Source organism: Xiphophorus maculatus, chromosome 9 (genome assembly GCF_002775205.1).
Source record: "Xiphophorus maculatus strain JP 163 A chromosome 9, X_maculatus-5.0-male, whole genome shotgun sequence".
Classification (NCBI taxonomy): Eukaryota; Metazoa; Chordata; class Actinopteri; order Cyprinodontiformes; family Poeciliidae; genus Xiphophorus; species Xiphophorus maculatus.
Genome location: NC_036451.1, coordinates 13,502,628 through 13,522,747, shown reverse-complemented (window position 1 = coordinate 13,522,747; position 20,120 = coordinate 13,502,628). Strand labels below are relative to the sequence as shown.

Here is a 20,120-nt window from a genome sequence, read left to right as displayed (position 1 = left end):
AAACACACAAATTGTTGATTTCAATAAAAAGAATTTATTATAATGACATATCCTCTTTGTTACATAAAATCTGCTACAGCAAAGTGTACTTCGCTTGCAAACACAAGTAAATATGATTGGGAAAAATAATGTGTCAGCTTTCTAAATGATGTGCAAAAATATCCACAAACTAAATTACAGACACATTTCAGATTATTGATTCCCATACTGGCACGTGTGACTAGCTACAAGAACTCATAGAACTGATTTCCTTCAGTCAGGGAGGAGTGTGAAGTGGCTCAGGGAAAGGTGCCGTCGTTTCACATCAAATTTCAACAAACATCACACACATGAGGGAGGGTAGAACAGATGATACAGAAGAAGAGCTGGCAATTGCCTACATATTTGTTTCCGAGAGGATTTACACACAGGCAGTTGGACAGAGACATGCTTGTGGGCCAGGTGAGATTCATCAAATTCAAAAACATTTGAAATTGTTTTTAGGCATACCATCTGTTCACCCTTCAAACTGGACAAAAATATATAATTTCGAATAAATACAAAAGAAAAAAAAAAGATACATTTCAGTAGGCATTAGAGGTGTCAATATGCATCAAATATAGATGTAGCAAATGAAATAAAAACATAAATAAACAATTTTGGTGTTTGCAACGCTTAACATTTTAGGTCTTCATACACATACTGAGACCTATGGAAAATTAAATGTTATTTTGTTAGACTTCTATGTATAAATAAAATGCATGAGTAGCAGTTGTGCCTTTATAAATTAAATTGCATAAAATGCATATGTGCTCAGACAAAATGATTAAAACAAATAATTACTTAAATCCTGTTTTTGAATTTGGTTGTTTAAGAATGTTTAAATTTAACAACATAGCTTTTTATTCTCTCATATGTAAAGACTCGGGTGTCAGTTTTGGAAAGACTTTCAACAGCGCATTTTTGTGTATTTTGATTCCTCCTCAGCCCAGTGGAGTCCAGTATCTTATAATTTGAAATTTAGACTTCTCTGTGGATGACAGGGAGAAAGAAGCTCCTCTTTAAAGGACTACAGGCTTTCCAAAATCAAAACTATATCTGCTATCTGAAAGAAAGAAAACATCAAAGGCATACCACCTACGTAGGTACTGAGCATCTGAAATATAGATTTTTATAGATGCAATATTTTGTCATGCTGGAGAAAAGAATGTGGAGCCAGGGACTACATTTTAGCAGCACAATATGCAATGAGTCAGAAGAATCCCTCATAGAAGTTATATTTGTCTCATTGAAATAAAACAAACAAAAATAATCTTAAGAAGTGGCATAATTGAAAAAAAAAGAGATTTTTTTTTTTTTTTACCTTATTCCCTTTAAAAATGTAACATTTCTATCCATTAGCAATTTCAATCAGTTGCCACTAAGCTTTGCAAAGCAGAATAGGTAAATCTTGATTAATTCAGTTAGGAAACAGTGTAAAGACCACAAGTTATAACTGCAGGCCAAAGACGGAGCAGTCTAGCTGTAACCAAGATAAATCAATACTTCACTTCATGATAGCTCTGTGTTCTGTTATTGCTGCTAAGTGATTATGCAGCACTGTTTATGGCATTTGCGTTACATAGACCAACATATCACCTGCTTTCACACTTCATGCTGTGACACAATTCCAAGGCTACAAAACAAAAAAAGTGGGGATACTATTAGCTTCCAGTAACGCTGCTGCACAACCATACACATGCAAAAGTAAAAAAAGAAAAGAAAACGTCACAATCTAGGCTGAGTGCTCTGCTCAGACACAGCAGTTAAACTCAAAACAGAACCCAAAGGGGACAAAGGTCACCCCAAGTGAGCACCACTGCTTTGTATCCTTCAGATAATGTAACAAACTGACCTTTCAGCGATTGGAAAATGCCATGCTAGTGCATTTCTGGACAGACTTTTAAATGTACCACAAACATACGAACTGTGTGCAGGGACAAAACGCAAACGTCTTCAGATTCACTTCTTGTGAAATATACTCGTACCTAGAAAATATAGAATTTCTTTCCATCAAAAGACTGAGGTAAAAAGGAAATGTCCTGTGATCAGATATGGATAAATCATGCTACAACTGTTTAGCTGACACAGCGCTTACATGTTTCTGCTTCCTGATACCACTTGTAACTAGTAATTACTTTCATCAAGAACTGAAAGCAAGAGAATGCATCAGTTTTTCCTTTTTTGTTAACAATTTGGTCATGCTTTAATAAAAAAAAAGAAAAGAAAAGGACGTCACACCTTTTAAGGTCTAGATGGAAACACGCTTCCAGGTCTTGAGGACACCAGAATAATAAAAATGCTGTTTAAATTAATCAAAACTCAACCAGGCCCCTTCCTTAAAAACACGCTGGGGTTTGTAACAGACAACAGATAAAGATAAAAAATAGATTAAAAAAACTCTTCAACACCATGTGTAACAAAGTGTAATACTACCACTTCCTGTACCTCATTAAAAAGGGAGTAATTCATTTTGCATGTTGCTTTTCACATTCAAATTTCAAGAAGGAGAGAGAGAGTCAAAACTAAAAGTTAAAACAAAAACAATGAGAATGTGGTCTAGTACTTCATTGCAGAACGTGACGGTGTCTGCATAATTTGCCTGTGTGTAGATCGGTGCCAGCAGCACCAGGGGGCATGGCAAAAAACGACCTCATTTCAGCTGTGTGGAATGAAGGAACGAGGCGATTGTTAGGAGCACAGGATGGCCTCAGTTCCACCGTATAACTCTCATCAGAGTGCAAATATCCCAAAGCCGTGGAAACCTGATGGGCTCCTGGCTAAAAGTCAGCAAACTCTTTTGCACACTTTTCTGTTTGTGAGACGCGAATGTCCTCCTCTTCGTAGTCGTCGAAGTTGCTCGTGTCTCCAGGTCCTCTGCACTTCGGCAAGAAGGGAGCTTCAACCTAAGAAAAGTACGAATGCTTAATATGTACACAAAATCTCTCAGCAAGGATTAAAAAGTAGACAAGGTCTTGCAAAAAAATAAATACCTTTCGCTCATAGATGGCTATCCAGTCTGTTGTGGAGAACCACTTATGGTTTTTTATGTCATTTACACCGTTCTTCAGGTTGCCAAATCTCTTTGTAAGATCTACCTGGAGCAGGTTCCTCAGCAGGTCCTTCAGGTCGGAGCTAAAGTGAGAGGGAAATCGTACCTACAAGGAAGGAAGCAACACATTCTGAACAACAGTGATAAATTATCTAAAATGAGATGTGTCCCCTTCCTACCATGAGCCAGAAGGGCTAGAATCCAACAAAATAGCAAACATTCAATAAATATTTAACAGACTTTACAATTGCCAAAATTAACCAGAATAAAAACAGCAAAAAAAAAAAACAAAAAAAAAACAGTTTTAAAATGATCATGACTGAATGACTTAATTTATTAGGAAAAAAGGTGATCCAAATTATCCAAACCTATGGCTGGTTGTTGCCACTGGTGGCAGCAACAACTGCTTTAACAGTCTTCAACAGTGCTGTGCTGAAATTGTGGTCATGCCATATATCAGTTGAATTTAAGTGTGAACTTTGACTAGGCCACTTCTTTGTTTGCATAGCTTTTTACCCTTACTAAATTAAACAGATTTTTCTATTGATCCAGACTTCTTTGTCTTGTATTAAAACATTATTGATCACCGGAAACATTTAATTGTGAGAACATAACCAAAAACTTCAGAAATCTGTAAAGGGACAAAAACTTATTTCACAGCAGGGTTTATTTATATTATTAAAAGTATTGTTAAACGTTATTGTCCTCCTACTGTATATCACTATGATGCATCATACATTATGTTTGATTGGTTAACCTGCACAGTAGTTCAACCTCAGGCCAATCACCTTGCCCACAGCAATGTTAGCCCTGCCCCCTGGCTGGATGAGTAACACAGATCAAACATATTCATGCTTTATAGGACAATAAAGTAACACAGAACTCAATATTCATATATGCTTTCATCTTACAAAAAAACACATTTTTATTAATAATTTTTACATTTATCATTTTAAAGATATATCTTGTATATTATGTGATTTAAAGCATCCAATAGGAGACCCATATGAGAGAAAGTGCTTTAAATATTCAAACTTAAAAATCTTCTCTTACCTTGCCAGACACAATCTTTTCATAGATCTGTATTGGCTGGTCAGCAAAAAATGGAGGGTAGCCAGCAGCCATCTCATAGATAAGAACTCCAAGTGCCCACCAGTCAACAGCTTTGTTGTAGCCCTGAAAAAAAATAAAAATAAAAAAGGAATCACAGTTTTTACTTTTTAGCGTAAAATAGGAAAAGCAAAATACTAGGCCTACAAAAAAATGTGGACTTTTTTTTATTTAATCCAATAATAACTCAAATAATCTATCAGTATTCTATTGGATTCTAAAGGTTGAAATGAGATCTCAGCTTATTCATGTCCTTTAGGTTTGTGGGAGGGGGCAAAGTATTATAACCTGGATGTGGATGCATTGTTTGCAGTTGCTGTGCAGCCAATAAAACACCTAGAGTCACTTGGTATAACCCTGGTGATAATGCACCATGTCAGCACAGCAGTCAGCTTCAATTCCTGCTTGCATCAAAGGCTTCTGACTTCCAGTCTTGTGTCTGAGTCAAGAGAAATAAATTCTCACCCAGACAAGTCACTCAAGCCTTCGAAGTCAATTTGCTGTTTGAAAAAAAAAAAAGATTCATCTGACCTTACAAATCATTGTCAGCTTGCTTTTTAATCCTACTTAGCACAAACAGAAACATATATGTAATAAATTTGAAGTTATGTCAAAGCAAACTTTTCAATAATCCAACTAAACTACATTATTAGACATCATTCTTTCAAATCCCAATATTTATCTACATCATGCAGCGTTTTGCTCTCTTTACATATTAGTCCTTGGTGAATAGTAATTCATGTTAGATGATGAGTAAATCTCCTCAAGATTTGGTGAACAAGATATAGTTAAATGCTTATTGAACAATGTCTTTAAACCCCCTCTGCCCCCCCAAAAACCACAGCAGCACTAATACAACTTGTGATAATAAAGAGTTTGTTTATGTTTCTTTTTTTATACCCAGAAATGAAAGAAACAAAACCTGCCAGGCCTGAAAACTTTTAACGCCTCTTTCAGATACTCTATATCAGTGGTCCCCAACCACCGGGCCGCGCAAGAAACCGGATTTTACCGGTTACGTCTTGCGCGTCAACATTGAGCCAACTTGCAGCAGAATGAGTAATATCCCCCCCCCCCCCCCCCCAACCCCCCAAACAACAGCATCGGACTCGATACTTACCGCGCGCGCTGCATGCTATAACACTACATATGTTGGAAATTGTCAATTTTTCAAATCATCTCCTTACCTTTCTACTTACATTATTTAGTGTTACATTATTCACCTGATATGGCGCTTACTACAATAAGTTTGAGATCTCTTGGATTAATCTAACGAACTAAATTGAAGGTCTATTGCTTTGAAACCCTGGCTGAGGGATTCACCTTGCTGAGGATGATCTCTGGAGCCAGGTACTCAGGAGTTCCACACAATGTCCAAGTTCTGCCTTTTACCCGTTTGGCAAAGCCAAAGTCTGTGACCTGGGCAAAAGATGACAGCCATGTGAAAATATGTCAATCGGTTTTCAGTTTTTTCTGCTCTCATGACTTTATTTTTCTAATAATAAAGCTGAGATGAACTGATTACCTGGATGTATCCATGTTGATCTATGAGCAGGTTTTCAGGCTTTAGGTCTCTGTAGATGAGGTCTAAGGAGTGAAGGTACTCAAAAGTGAGCACGATCTGAGCTGCATAAAATCTTGCATGATGTTCACTGAAAGAGAGAAACAAAGAATTAGACACACTGTAGTAAGGCATGTCTCTTCTGAGAGAAAAGGGTAAATAAATTGATGAATAAATCAAAAAACAACCCCACTGCCCCCCCAAAAAATGTGCATTATACCTGAACCTTCCTGTGCGTCTGAGGTGTGAGAACATTTCTCCACCAGGCACATATTCCATCACCATGTAGAGGTTTGAGTTGTCCTGAGATATATATTCAAATAAAGTTACTTCCCATATAATAACATTTACTTTTCAAATTAAAGGCCATCCTTATATAAATAATGACGTAATATGATGTATGTATTTTTAGTTGTCGACAGGATTTTTACTGCTAAAAATTAATAAGCAAACTCCAACTCAGACACATGCCATCATGTGTCTGAGTTTCTTCCTGGAAATGACAGTAAGCATACACCAAAAATATTTTAGCGGCTGCATTTTCTGCTATCAACAGGTGCGGCAGCTCCTCGCAGTCGTGTAAGGAAATAACAGAAACACAATCTTTCTAATCAGATAAAACAGGACAGACTGGATTTGTGGGACTGTTGAGAGCAACTGATCCTCTGAGCTGTAAATGTTAAGCAGAAGAAGTAATGTTTCTTTTTTGTTTCACAAAACCACCTGGGTAATGTCATCCTAAACCCAAATGAGAAACTGAATCACATTACAACTTTTGCCTTTGCTAATAAATTTTGACCTCAGACAGCTTGTTTCACCAAAATCACTTTATTTCATTGAAATTATGTAAGGGTTCATGACCTTGTTAGAGCTGATTTTCAGGACAGGGTTTAATTATAAATAGTTGACAATGACATTCAGAGAAATAAACTGAGAGAAAGTTTTCAAAATGAGACGGAAAACCCTGCAGAAGGGTTTGGATCCATCAGTACCTTGAAAGCGTATTCCAATCTGACAAGGAAAGGGAAGGAGACGGCCTGCAGTATTCTTTTCTCATTTAGTGTGTGTTCTATCTGCTTCAACTTCACCACCTGAAAACATAAGGAAACAAATTAGATCAGAATGTTTTCTTTATTTTTTTAGTTGTTTACTGGTCTGTCAGATATTGTTCAAAGTTGTGTGTCAGCACACAGACAGTGGGACAGCAGCAAAGTTACCACCAAACTAATAATATTTCACAAATGTGTGAGCTAGAGAGCTCAGAAGTGGTGCAGAGCTTTCATGATATAGAGACTGTCAACATATGCATGCAAAATAACAGCACACTGTGTATGTGATGAACAGATGTCTAGACAAGTTTTTAATAGCATAAAACACTATTTTTACACATAAAAATGGCCTTTTATAAATGTTTTTTGTGGAATTTGACAAGTAGAATGCAAAATATGTTGTATCAGGTTTATTTTTTAAAAATATGAAAAGATTTATGATCTTTAAAAGATGTATGGTATGTATTTGTATCCCTCCTCTCTGGTAAAATAGAGGAATCATATAAAATTTAGATTCTAAATAAACTCCAAAAGCCTAAAAAAGTCAAATAATAGTAAACAATGTATGACTTTGAGTTAATTAATTTCGGGTTTTTCTCACACTAGTGAACAAGCAACAGGAAGAAAAACAAAGAACACAGTAAACAAGTCAGGGATAAAGTTGTGAAGAAATTAAAAGCACGGTCAGGTTATATTCCAAAATTAATCAAAGCTTTAACACATCACATCTTCGTCATCTGAAAATCTAAAGAGAACCACGCAACCTACAAAACTAAGTATTAAGAAATAGATGTCTACCTAAATTGAGCAATGTGAAAATGCATCTGCAAGACACAAGAGCCCCATGGTAACTCTGGAGAAGCTGCAGAGCACCAGTTCTCAGGTGTGAGAATGTGTAGACAGGACAACTAGTGTTAATGGATTGCACAAATACGGGAGGAGTTGGAAGAAGAAAGCTATTGTTAAAAGAGAGCAGAAAACATTTACCATGCAGGTGCCACTGCAAATATGAGGAAGAAGTTGCTCCAGTCAGATGAGACCAAAGTTTCACTTTTTGGTCGACATGCAAAGTACTTTGTGTGGCAAAAAAACCATAACTGCAAATCATACTGAACACACCACCCCCCATATGAAACATGCTGGTGGTAGCATCATGCTGTGCAAAAAAACCTCTGAAGTTAACTGGACAGTGGATGGAGACAAATACTGATTGTCCAGTGAGGCAAAGACCCTGAACATGTAGCCAGAACGACAGCGGAATAATTACAATCAAAACATATGAATGTGTTAGAACAGCTCAGTCAAAGGCTAGAAATAAATCCAATAAAGAATATGTGGCAATACTTGACTTGTTTGCTGTTCCCAGCTGCTTTTTAGCCAGTCTAAATATGAGCTAATATATAAACTGGAAAACAAAATGTAGCCTCTAGATGTGCAAAGCTAGTAGAGACCTCACCAAAAGACTTGCAGATGTAATTGCACTTAAAAACGATTTTACAAAGTTTCCACTCTTAGGGGCTGAATACAAGTGCATCTCACACTTTTCATACTTTTATGTGTAAAATGCCAAGGTGCATGAATACTTTTGCAAGGAAATGTGTTCACATTTCATAATGAGATGAATGGACAGATCATCATCTGAACCCAAACGTTATGTACAAACTAGAGTCAAAAGCTAAAAGAAGGTCGTACAGCTAGCAAGTTGCCGTATTTACAGAGGGGGATGCAGAATTTGTAATAGCACAACAACAAGGACTTGCAGGACAAAAAGTTCAGAATCACTAGTGTAAGCTAGGAGCTAAATATACTATTAAACTGTAACACATCAGGTAAAAAGTATCTAAAGCTACATGTCAGTTTGTCTAATAACATACAGTTGAAATACTTCTTATATTAGGCAGAACTAGTTAACGAGGAAAAAGAGGCCGAGGCCATACTCTGTAAAGGAACATTTTTAAGTTGCTTTGTTGAAGTGAAAGTTAAAGTGAGACAGGTTAACTTCTTAAATCAACAGCCAAATTCAGGGGAACAGAGCAGCTCTAGAAGAGCAACACCGCCTGTCTGTACCACTTCCACATCAGTATTTAAAGATCGAAACTCTCATACGAAGAGCCTTTGGGGTTTTCAGTGATAAGTACTAGCTGCACATAAAAGGAAGCACTTCATTTCCTTTCATCAGATACACAGCGCCTGCATTCACATGAAGAATTTCTGCTGATTCTTTTTCCTTTACACAAGCAAGCCTTTACGGCAGCAGTAGTTTTAAGGGTGTTGTGATGGACATATTTTAACAATGTGCACTTACTTTTTGCTTGTCCAAGATCTTCATGGCGTAGAACTGGTTTGTTCCTTTATGCCTCACAAGCATCACACGTCCAAATGAGCCAGTGCCCAGAGTCTTGAACCTTTCAAACTCATCCAGGGTTGTTGTACACTGTTAAAATATGTTGTAATAAAAACAAGGAAGTAAGTTCAAGCAGCTTTACTTGTATTGTTCCCCCAGATCTTTCATATAGCTCAAGCTGGAAATATATTAGCTGGATGGAAACATTTTTTGTGAAAGTGGCTGCTGTTTGCAAGAAGTTGAACAACAACTTCTTGCTGTTGTTGAGTTAACAACTCAAGAACTTCATTCTTGAGTTGTTAACTCAAGAATGCTAACTGAATGCTAACCCAATCAGTTAGCATTCCAGATATTTTAACTAAATGAAGATCAAAAACTGCATGTGCTTTTTTTCAAAATCATAGACAAACAAATTAAATTTAAAAAATAAAAGGACTTTACCTGTGCGGGACACTCCCATTTTCTTAAAAAATCTTCTTTGGCTTTTGCTAAGAACTCTTTCACTAAAAATAAACAAGAAAAACTGTTTTAAATGGAAGCAAATCAAATTTCAGGACATACCAATTTAAAATCTAATTTTACATTCAGGGAATAAAAAAAAAAAAAGGCAGTTTACACCTTCAGGGGAACAAAAGCATTCTGAGGTCAGGCAAATGTCACTTAGTGGGGTGTGGGGACTGTATTTAAAACAAGAGCAACAAAAAAAAAAGTATTCCAAGTCAAAACCACACGCCTTAGCAGGAAAGTTTAAATCACAAAGTGATGCAAAGAGCTCCGTGAACTTTACAGATCTGGCCAAATTCGAGACAAGCTGTTCTGCATCTCTTTCAAGAGTGGTTGCGGTAAAGGAGAGAGACAATAACACAGTCGGCAGACAAAAAGACAAGAGGTTCAACATACATATAACTGAGAACACAGAGCAGGCATGGTGAGGACAGAGCACTGTCAAAGTCACGGCTGACATGAGGTGTCCAAAGTCACAGAGTCATTGAAAGCAATGAAATATCTCTTTGGTGTTATGGCTTGGTTTTTACTTAGTCATTATATTCTTCCCATTGATCATGTAAAGGGTAAGCAAATCCTAAATTTGCTAAAGTTAATCTTTTTTTAAAATTAAAAGTATCATAGAGGTGACATTTTTCAATTATATTTGGAATGTGTTATATATGATGGCTTCCATTTTTATTTTTTGTCACACTTGAATATTTCAGATCATCCAACAACTTTTAATATCAAACAAAGGTAACCTGAGTAAAAACCAAAAGCAGTTCTAAAATAATGTTTTTATTTATAGGACAATAAAATAGGATAGAATAATATTAGGATCATATTAAAAAGCATTATCTTTTTAATGTTAAATCACAAACTGATAGTGATTACCCATACTATTTTGCTCAGTCTCACTAGTCACACTTGACTGATGAATGCTTGACATGTAAAATCAAGAAGCTTAGAACTTAGCAGACCACATAAAGTAAGCTAAAAGTTCTCGAAAAGCAACACACAGTGCCAGATGAGAACAGATGAACAGACATCTTTCACTTCTAAGCTTTTGGACAGCAGCAAATCAAGGTAAGTGTCATTTCCAACACAAGGAGAATATATGGGAAGCCTGGTGAACCTTCTTAGGAGTGCCGCCTGCCCTACCAAAATTACTCCAAAAACAAATGAAAGGCTCATCCAGGAGGTTACAAGAGAAACCAGAGGAACATTTAGAGCATTAAGTCCTTGTTGAATCATTAACACTTACGATCAGTGTTCATGATTTAACAATAAATGGAGTATGTCCAGAGAACAATGTGTAACTTTAATCTCAGCTGTACTTGGATTACGCTGCAGGACTATTCCACCTGAAGACCACCCTTGACTTGTTCAAATAAAGTTGTCTAGTCAAAGTCTGGAATTAAACCCGCTGTAACCTGGCAAGTAAATAGACTGTTCATGTGCAAAAACACTCCAGTGCAGCTGAATTAAAACTATTTTGCAAAGAAGAGAGGGTTATAATTCACCCACAGCGATTCAAAAGAATCATCTGCAGTTATCATAAATGCCAGACGGTAGTGTTGGCCCACAAATTTGGTCCAACTAACCAAAATTCAAATGGGGTCAGGTCAGTTTAGTTTAGCTTTTATTCCTCAATAAATAAAATCCTCATTTTATTTTTTGAGAACTGTGTAATTTCTCAGTATATATTTGTCTGACATTAATATTTTGTTGATGATCTGAAATATATTGGTGCAAAGAAAAAATCTGAAAGGGGGCAGAAAATAATTTACTGCACTGAATTATAAGGGGAGCGTTTTATCAATATGTGTGCAAATAGTTTTAACATTTTCACACTGTTTTTTTTTTTTAATTAGACAGGAATTCTATTTGTATGTGGCTATATATACTAAAATGTTAAAAACATATGGCTTCAGAGTCAGTTTTGCCTAAACAGATGGGACAGAAAGTATCGGAGCTACTGGAGCTTTTCTGCCCCTCCCCAACCTGTTGCTGTACACTACCAGTCAGCCTATAGGAGCCTACTGCACTTTTCTATTAATTGCATACAAAAAGAATGTGTCCTTTTGGTCACAGAAACGAATAATCATCTAAGCATGTTTTGTCCATTAGTCCTTTTAAAGGTAACTCTTTTGGTAAGGTACCAGCCCTGAATCCAACCAAAAATGAAAGAATTATAAGATTATCCCCATTTATGCATCAGTTTCTGTGACCCCAACCCTTTTTTAACGTAATTTTTACAATTGTTTTTAGACCATATGAAACATCAAAATTTACTAAGCACCATAAGCAAAATTAAGATGATTTCAATTACATGTTTAACTGTGTAATCAAATAATGTCATCACATGAATAATCAATTAGAATAGCTTAAAATGTTTAACATTTGTTTAAGCTCACCTACTGAAAGGAAATTCCTTGAGAGATTAAGAACTTTTACTGTATAATAAGAGTTTTTTTTTAAATTTGACAAATAGTAAATTTTAATATTGGATTTGCTGTTCATCAATTTCATTTACACAAAAAATTGAACATAGTCAACTAGTTTTTGCATTTGTTTTTGCAAGTTCTAGAACTGGGATATAGGGCTGTCCAAGTCCTGTGAGTTGAAAGTGCATAATAAATATTCTCTCTGTGACTTGGGATGTCTCATGGAACAATGAGCGTACCAAAAGTCTCTACAGTTCGCCACGGATTGCAGAAACATTCACCCATATGGATGGAAATGATGGAGAAGAAAAGAGAGGAAGAACAGTTTATGAAGAGCTGAAAACAACAACATTTCAGAACCACATGTAGAAAAAACGAACACTGGAGACAATGTAAGGCATCCGTATCACTGTGCAGATATGTAACCAACTTAAACGCTATACTTCTATTTTTTGACTACTAATGGAAATTCCAGTTTACAACAAAATATAAAGAATAAAGGACATTATTCCTGTAACTGTGCAAGAATAACTAGGTTTTCCAAATCCTTTTATTTTTAAGTAGGGCTGCACAGTATTAGGAAATCAAATAATATAGTTAAACTACAATAAAGATTTAGGTAATAATTAACCTAGGTTTTTCTCACTTTTCTTGTTATTGTGTAGCTCTTCTTAAGCTACATTTAAATTAATTTATTTTAGAGTTTTACTCAGTAGTATATATTTTTTGTCTGTTCTGACAATATAGGTCAGTTTTATTTTTCATAAAGACAAAAAGAAAGACAACACCAATTGTGAATTCCAATGAAAAAGCACATTTAAAACTAAACAGTGCACAAAAAAGACAAGACACAGATATTAAGATGTCAGCTTATATTACATGACTAAAGCGCCAGAACCAGCCTGCAATACAAAGCGTTATGCTAAAAATAATTGTGTTACTGTTCTGGTAGGTAAAAAGTGATGATGTGAATGTGAAAACATAACAGAAAAGAGAAACTATTTGGGGAACATACTGAAAAAACCCTGTGAAAGTTGAACTTAAGTCTTAAATTTAGTTTTGAAATCTGATAACACAAACATTTAAGAAAATACTATTTTTAAACACAATACATAAACTGGTATGTTTAAAAGCCCAAGCCAGTGGCTTGATGGAAAATATGTTACAAGGGAAAATATCTGAGTTTCTATCTGTTTTCTGAAGAAACAACATCCCACCCTGCTCAGAGCTCAAGATTAGAGAAAAAGAAATCCACTGCACTTACTTAACTTATCCCACATGACGGTGAACTCAGAGATCAGAGGCACCTCACTCTCCTGTCCCTTGTTTTCTTGTCCACTCTTAAGATATTTGTTGATTAAGCGACTGGCAAAGGAGTGATCCTTTCCCTGTGCCATTTTAAGGCAAATATCTCGATGTGCGAGTAAGAAAAGCTCTCAGGCAAAGAAACCGTTTGCAGGCTTAACACCAGTGATACTAACTTCCTGTATGCAGTCAAGTGCTCTGCAATGGCTGGTTAACCACATAAAGTTGAGCTTCCTGTTCACGTCCTCTGCTACAGTGGCCAAATACATGTCCAGCGTCGTCATGGTGCTGTTTGAAAGCACTTTGCTGCATCTTACATGCAAATTGTTTTCTTTTGACAGGGAAAATTTAAACAGAGCCCGGAAGGCCTGACTTCAAATGTCATATCAAAAACATAGTGCAACCATGGCAAGCCAAAACTGCTGATAAGAAACCTGTTACACCCACAAAGTAGCAGAAGGAGGTATAGCATTCAGGATAGTGTGCTCTCTGGTGGATGTGTTTCATACTGCAGATCTTCAGTTTTCTACTAACTATAACCCTCAGCAATAATAATAATAATAATAATAATAATCAAGAATAGTCAAAAAAAAATTATATTTTTTTGCTTAATTAGTTTGTGCATATCAAAATAACAGATTGAATGTTCAGAATAAACATAGAACTCCAAGTTATGGCATCGATATTGCTTGTGCTTTCCGTTTAATCTTGTTTCAGCTCCAGCCCTCCTCTGCAGAAACCGCAGGTGGCCCGAGTTACAAGTTTGTTAGACAGCACAAACTAATGCCAATCAGAAAGCAGGTCAAGATCAGGGCTCTGCAGACAGGCCACTGCTATGACACAGTTGGGTGGATTAGGCTGGCTGCTCACAACAACAACATGCCCAAAGCGGCGTCCTCCGAGGAATCTATGGATGCGCTACACTGTAGAATAGCTGTGCACAAAATGCATTTTGACCAGAAAGAAAGAGTTTTATTAGATATGTTTGCAAATTTTCAAAAAAAATAGTTTCATGTCGTAACAAATCAATTTATTTCTAAAACTTTCACGATGTCAAGATCATTTGAATTTCAAAATCATGGAAAATTAACGCATGTGATGGAAAGCGTATTCCACACATATGAAAGCAGCTGATTTTAGTTTGATTGAAAACATGCTCTAACACTTTTAGGTTGTTCTAAATCCTATGTAGAATTGGGAAATTATTGCACTGGAGATAATTATTGTGGAACAAGAATTGGTATGATAAATCATTATGTGAGAAAAAAAAATCAACCTGATGTTCTTTGCAAAACTCCAAAACTGACAGCATGATTGTTACTTTTGCTATTGGAACCACTGTTGATTCCATGAAAGAACAAATACGATCTACGTGAATGTCTGCAAAATGTGACTGAATGCAATTACAGTGCAATGTTTGGCAGCACAGTTACTCTATGCATCTGTTTTATTTAGACATTTTAAGCCAAAAGTCTTTATATCTTCACTTTTATCATTATTGCAACAAATGCCACAAAATGTTATGCTAACATTTCAAGCCAATATCGCCCTAATATAGCTGTTTTTCACAGCTATAGGCAGCAGAATACATTTCATATTGGGTTAATAGCACAGTAAGAAGATCAATTTTCTGGCTATTCAAATTAACAGCTAGTAACATTTGTTAATTTTTAGATATGACAGATCCTGTTAAATAAACATCCGGAAGTACTAACTTTAAAAAGGATTAGTCAAACCAAAGACATAAACTCTAATGGTGATCGTTTTCAGCTGACTCCAGGCGTCCTGCAGCTTGTTTGGTGATGTTATCTTGCTTTCAGGCACGTGATGTGAGCCCAAAGTTAAACAGAGCGTCTTGAAGGCTCATCTTAAACACAACATAAAAAAAAACAATCTATTTATTTAATCAGTGGGGTACTCTTTGACATTCACGGCTTCTGTGAAAACCCCACAGTAAGCCTGATGATGACCGAGCTGACAAATATTCAAATACTAGCTGCTTTTAGTATTTGTTTCACAGTTTCCAGCTGACAACATCAGCAACCTGACGTTGTTACGAACACTGCGAGCTCGCGTTGTATTGTAGAACTGTCCTACCAAAGATGGTTCTCCTGTGCAGCTCATGTTACTGTACTGTCTGCTCCAGTGCCGTACAACTGCTAAAGGATGCTACCCACTGAATTTCGAAAGCCAGCTTCGCAGATGATGATACGGAAAACGTTAAGTGTCTGAAAGCAAACAGGATGACTTCCGTGTGCTCACCGCTTTCCTGCTCATTTCCTTTCTTGGCAGTTGCTGCGTTTCCCATCGTAGGAAGACAGGGCGATCCACAGCTGGCTAGGAGCGATGATGGTGGCCGTTAGCTAACAGGCTCCGTCGTTAGCGCGATAACAAATTTCAGCTTGCTCACACTGGCTGGTTGCAAACACCATCAACGTGCTCTTCCTTTTTGAACAGAACCTGGTCGTGCTCGGCTGGCCTACTTAATGATGTTTATTTATCGTGTCCTTTTTTTGCCGTTCACGTATGCCTCTGCTGGAATGACAACATGATCCAGACTTTTCACCTCTGCCTCCTGTCGTCCTGCGCTGCGTTCACGTCATATGGGAATACCCATGGATGCTCTTGATAGGTGGAATGCTGCCTTCACTGACCATTCGGGAAAAAACACGATGTCAATAGAATAGAATAGAATAGAATAGAATAGAATTACTTTATTCATCCCAGCAGGGAAATTATTTCGCAGTTACAGCAGCATAGAGACAAGACACACAACCACCACCACTGAGTAGCAATTGTAGACAAGATAAAATAAAAATAAAATATAACATGCTGTCAATATAAAAAGCAGCTTAGAGCAGTCCTTGCAAGGATTCAAAAATGCAGAAACAGTATGTATATGTAAATATATGTACAGCAAGTGTGCCACAGTGATTTGTGCAGAACAATGATTTAGCTTTAATTGTACAGTGAGATGGCATGTGGCAGGAAGGATTTCCTGTATCTGTCCCTACGACAGCGGACAGATACAGGAAATCCTTCCTGTATCTACTTAATGATGTTTATCATTTAGGCATTGAGTGTTACATTTAGTCAGCAGTGTGAATAAATTCAAATAAATGACTCCATGTACATGGAGTAGACACACGTGTCTATCCAATACTGCAAGTTGTGACGCGGTTCTGTTTCCTTGTGTCAGTAATTGTCGTGAAAATTGAAATAGTGTTATGTGTGATGATTATAATATAATATAATATAATATAATATAATATAATATAATATAATATAATATAATATAATATAATATAATATAATATAATATAATATAATATAATATAATATAATATAATATAATATACATTTAGCTGATTTTGTTGCTATTTGGAGAATATCCGTGTATTCAACATTTTACAAGTTGGTCATTTTTGCAAATATAATCTCCAATCAAATAAAAATCCCCCTTTCATTATAAAATGTTATTGGTGTACAGTAAAAACTACACAGTGTGCAGTGCCATTTCCATTTTTTTTCTATAATCTGTCAATGTACTAGCAGTCACACATTATATTGTGAGTGCCAAGTGAATTTAAGGTCATATTTATATAACAGTACCACTGTTGCTAAATTACTAACCATGACTAAAAACAAGTTGGAAAGCACTTGTTTTCTCAGTTTCCTGGTTACAATAAGATAGCCACAAAATATGTATTGCTAGGGCTCTGTCCAGCTTTCCTTTTTAGGAAGAGGACATACTTAATATAAACTGGCTGATCAAAGTATAGTTGCCGTTTTAATCTTGTATATGGTGCTACATCAAATTTATTTTTCTCCTGTTTAGTTTAATGTTGTTTTGTTTTTGTATTTAACAAAAAAAGAAAGATTCAAATAGTTATCAATCTTGCCGCTAATATTAGTGTAAAATCTTTCTACCGGTTACAACAACCCCATTGCATTTACATTTACTCTACTCTCAGTTGCTTTGTCTTGTGCATTTTAAATGTGTATGTAAATGTTCCATAGTGTGTGTAAATAATACTTCTGGAATCACAAAGGAACACTTTAGACTGTTCTATGTATTTTTTAAAATCTTAATCATTTAATTAAAACAAGCAAACAAATATAAAGTACATATAGATAAATAATATATAGATAATGGATAAAAATAAAAAAACACTTCACATGTTCCAAGTATTTTTCTATTGTATTGTTTGCTTACTTATTGGAGTGCAAGTAAATATAACCACCTGCTCTGCTGCAAACAGTACAATTTTGGCTCCCAGGTGACATCAGGACTACACAATTACAAACACAACAGGGATCAGTGGATTTTTAACAGTATGAATGTCCTATTCACTAAAATGATTAACTTTTTAACCTGTTAAAGGTTTTTAAAAATTCTGCCAGTATACTAATAATATTTTATGAACATGTCACATACCTCATAAAAATATAGATTTAAAAACAAATATACATTAAAACAAATGGACAAAAGTTCCTCCGCAGATGTAATGAGTAGAGAAATATTATGGGTCAATAGTAGAGATAGAATCTACAATAAGTATTACAGCTGGTACAGAAATTTAGCAGCTGAACACAAGAAACCACAATCTAACTGCAGAAGATTTCAGAAACAACACAAAGGTGAGAGTTAGCACACATTTTAATGAGCTAAATGACACCTTGATAAAGTCTGAAGGAGACGCGCCCTTTAGCGGGACGGGATGTTTTTAGCACCATGGCCAGCGACACCGTTGCTAGGCAGCTGTTTGTGTCAGCAAGTGGTGAAGGAGGAGCCGCAGGCCGACTTGGCGTTAAACAGAAGCCTTAAGAAGCAGACAAGTCTCTCCTTTTCTTTTAAATAGTTATTTATGAACTATAACGTGCCGGTTTAACCCAAGGGGACCACAGTGCGGTAAGTGTCTGATTTCGCCACACTGCGAACGCAAACTTCAGCAGTTCATCCACGAACCCCCCTCCCACAAAGCGCTATTGGTTCCGCCCGGGGACTCGCTCCAGCTCTCACAGCAGACAACAGGACTACAATACACTGATTTTATTTTATAATGTTTCGGGCAACGTCATTTATGAGCTATAACGCTGTTAGACACCACAGGCACTAAGTAGTCCTGGAAACACGGTTGGAAGTAGATGCATTCACCAAGGAGGCCTCAGTGTCTCTAAATGGCAGCTGTGTAATCGGAGTGGGACGAGGAAAAGAGCTGTACTGGAATAAGACATACGGTAACGTTAACTGTTGTTTCATCTGAGCAGACGTTGCTAAGCTAACTGTAGAGCAGCCCGGTGTCATTTATAATTAATTATTATACGGTGTCCCATTGGGGAGGAAATGCTGCTTAAATGTTGTAGAAGCATTTGAATTAAAACACCGTAGTTTGTTGTCATTCGCCCAACATTAAGCTGTTGTACGCTGGAGGTTAACAGGAGGCCAGGTCTGCTTCCCTATTTGCTTTTTTCCACCTGACCTATGCAGCTAGCTAGCATCCTATCTTTAGCAAGCCACTGCTAGCAGCTTATTCATAGCAGTATTACACCTGTTTCGGTTGTGAGAGATTTTATTTGTGAGCTCAAGAAAATCCCCCATCGTTAACGCCTTGCATGCCAGATTAAAGGATTTCATGTTGTGCTTGGATTAATAAAAAAAAGCAAGACATCTAAAGAAGGGGGGATGGCCTGTAATCCTTCCTTCCAGTGATCTGGAAGATACCATATTGACTTCTTGCTGAGACAGGCATGATACAGTACAGGTCCCCCCACTGGTCTTTGCAGCATAAGCCCACTTAATAAATTTGCATTTAACTCAAGCCTTTTATGCTTATGTTCAGCAAGGCAATAAGCGCCCAGAGCCTGGCTAATTACATGAGAGATCTGGTGGTTGAAGATTTGATTTATTTAGTCCTGCTTGTAGTATAGTTTTCACTTTACACACCACATATTGGCAGAGCACCCTGTGGATGGCCAGCTCTGACTGAGAAGATGGATTATATAAGAGTTTAGCATGATTTCTGGATGGCATCCTAATTTCTGGCCTTCTCGCAGCGACACATTGTAAGAAGAATAGAACATATAAAATCTGTTTTTTCCCCTTTCATGCGTATCTTGGAGTCAGAATACTTATTGATCTCAGATTATTAACAATGCTGTTAACTTAAGGGCGGTCTAAGGTCATATTTGTATTATCATTGGATAGATTCTAATATTTGAGGTAATTCCTTCATAGTTAATATTTGTGTTTTATGTTAATATTGGTGTTTTCTATATTTAGGCACCTTACCTTTTTTTTTGTTTAGTTATATTTCCTTCAGTGGAAAAAATGGTATTGCTTCTGATTTGAGACACTTTAAAACAAATATGTATAACACAATATTCTCACGTTTGTTTACAAACCCTATGGCTATGGCTGACCCTGAACTTTCTGATCTAGGTCATGAAGATCTGTCTTAGATGTGTGAATAAAGGACAGTGAAAACGTACCACAGTTTTAAGAAATATTATTATGAAGCATAGTTTAAAGTAATGACATGTGAACCTCTGTGTAACACAAAATATTGCACCAAAGCGCTGCTTTGTGATAGTTTGTAGTGATGATGAATTGAATTGATATTGCAGTGATGATCAGTCAAAAATATTGAGAAGCTGTTCTTATTCTATAAAATGTATTTGTTGTCATTTGATTTGATTAATCAACTTCAGCAAAAATGTACAATTACTAAATAACATTTTATTTTCT

General features: G+C 36.4%; 2 protein-coding genes across 7 annotated transcripts in view; one reads left to right on the top strand and one right to left on the bottom strand.

The window, feature by feature from the left end:
- Nucleotides 1-18: 18 nt before the first annotated feature.
- Nucleotides 19-15,984, bottom strand: prkacb (protein kinase cAMP-activated catalytic subunit beta). Of its 3 annotated transcripts, XM_023339835.1 has the most exons (11): nt 15,635-15,984; nt 12,307-12,315; nt 9,576-9,637; nt 9,096-9,224; nt 6,734-6,832; nt 5,962-6,044; nt 5,706-5,832; nt 5,504-5,599; nt 4,124-4,246; nt 3,012-3,176; nt 19-2,924 (listed from the first exon to the last, which is right to left on the bottom strand). In XM_023339835.1, the coding sequence occupies exons 1-11, from the start codon at nt 15,678-15,680 to the stop codon at nt 2,799-2,801; spliced, it is 1,065 nt and encodes a 354-aa protein (XP_023195603.1). In that variant the 5' UTR covers nt 15,681-15,984; the 3' UTR covers nt 19-2,798. The 3 variants fall into 3 exon arrangements, with proteins under 3 accessions (XP_023195603.1, XP_005800541.1, XP_005800540.1); XM_005800484.2 differs by lacking the exon at nt 12,307-12,315; XM_005800483.2 differs by lacking the exons at nt 12,307-12,315; nt 15,635-15,984 and adding an exon at nt 13,332-13,916.
- Nucleotides 15,985-18,374: 2,390 nt separating this feature from the next.
- ttll7 (tubulin tyrosine ligase like 7) overlaps nt 18,375-20,120 on the top strand; it is an 88,036-nt gene continuing 86,290 nt past the window's right edge. For all 4 annotated transcript variants that reach the window (XM_023339716.1, XM_023339717.1, XM_023339715.1 and 1 more), the window contains exon 1: nt 18,375-18,613. The gene's annotated coding sequence lies outside the window, so the exon portion shown is untranslated. The remainder of the gene's footprint in view (nt 18,614-20,120) is intronic.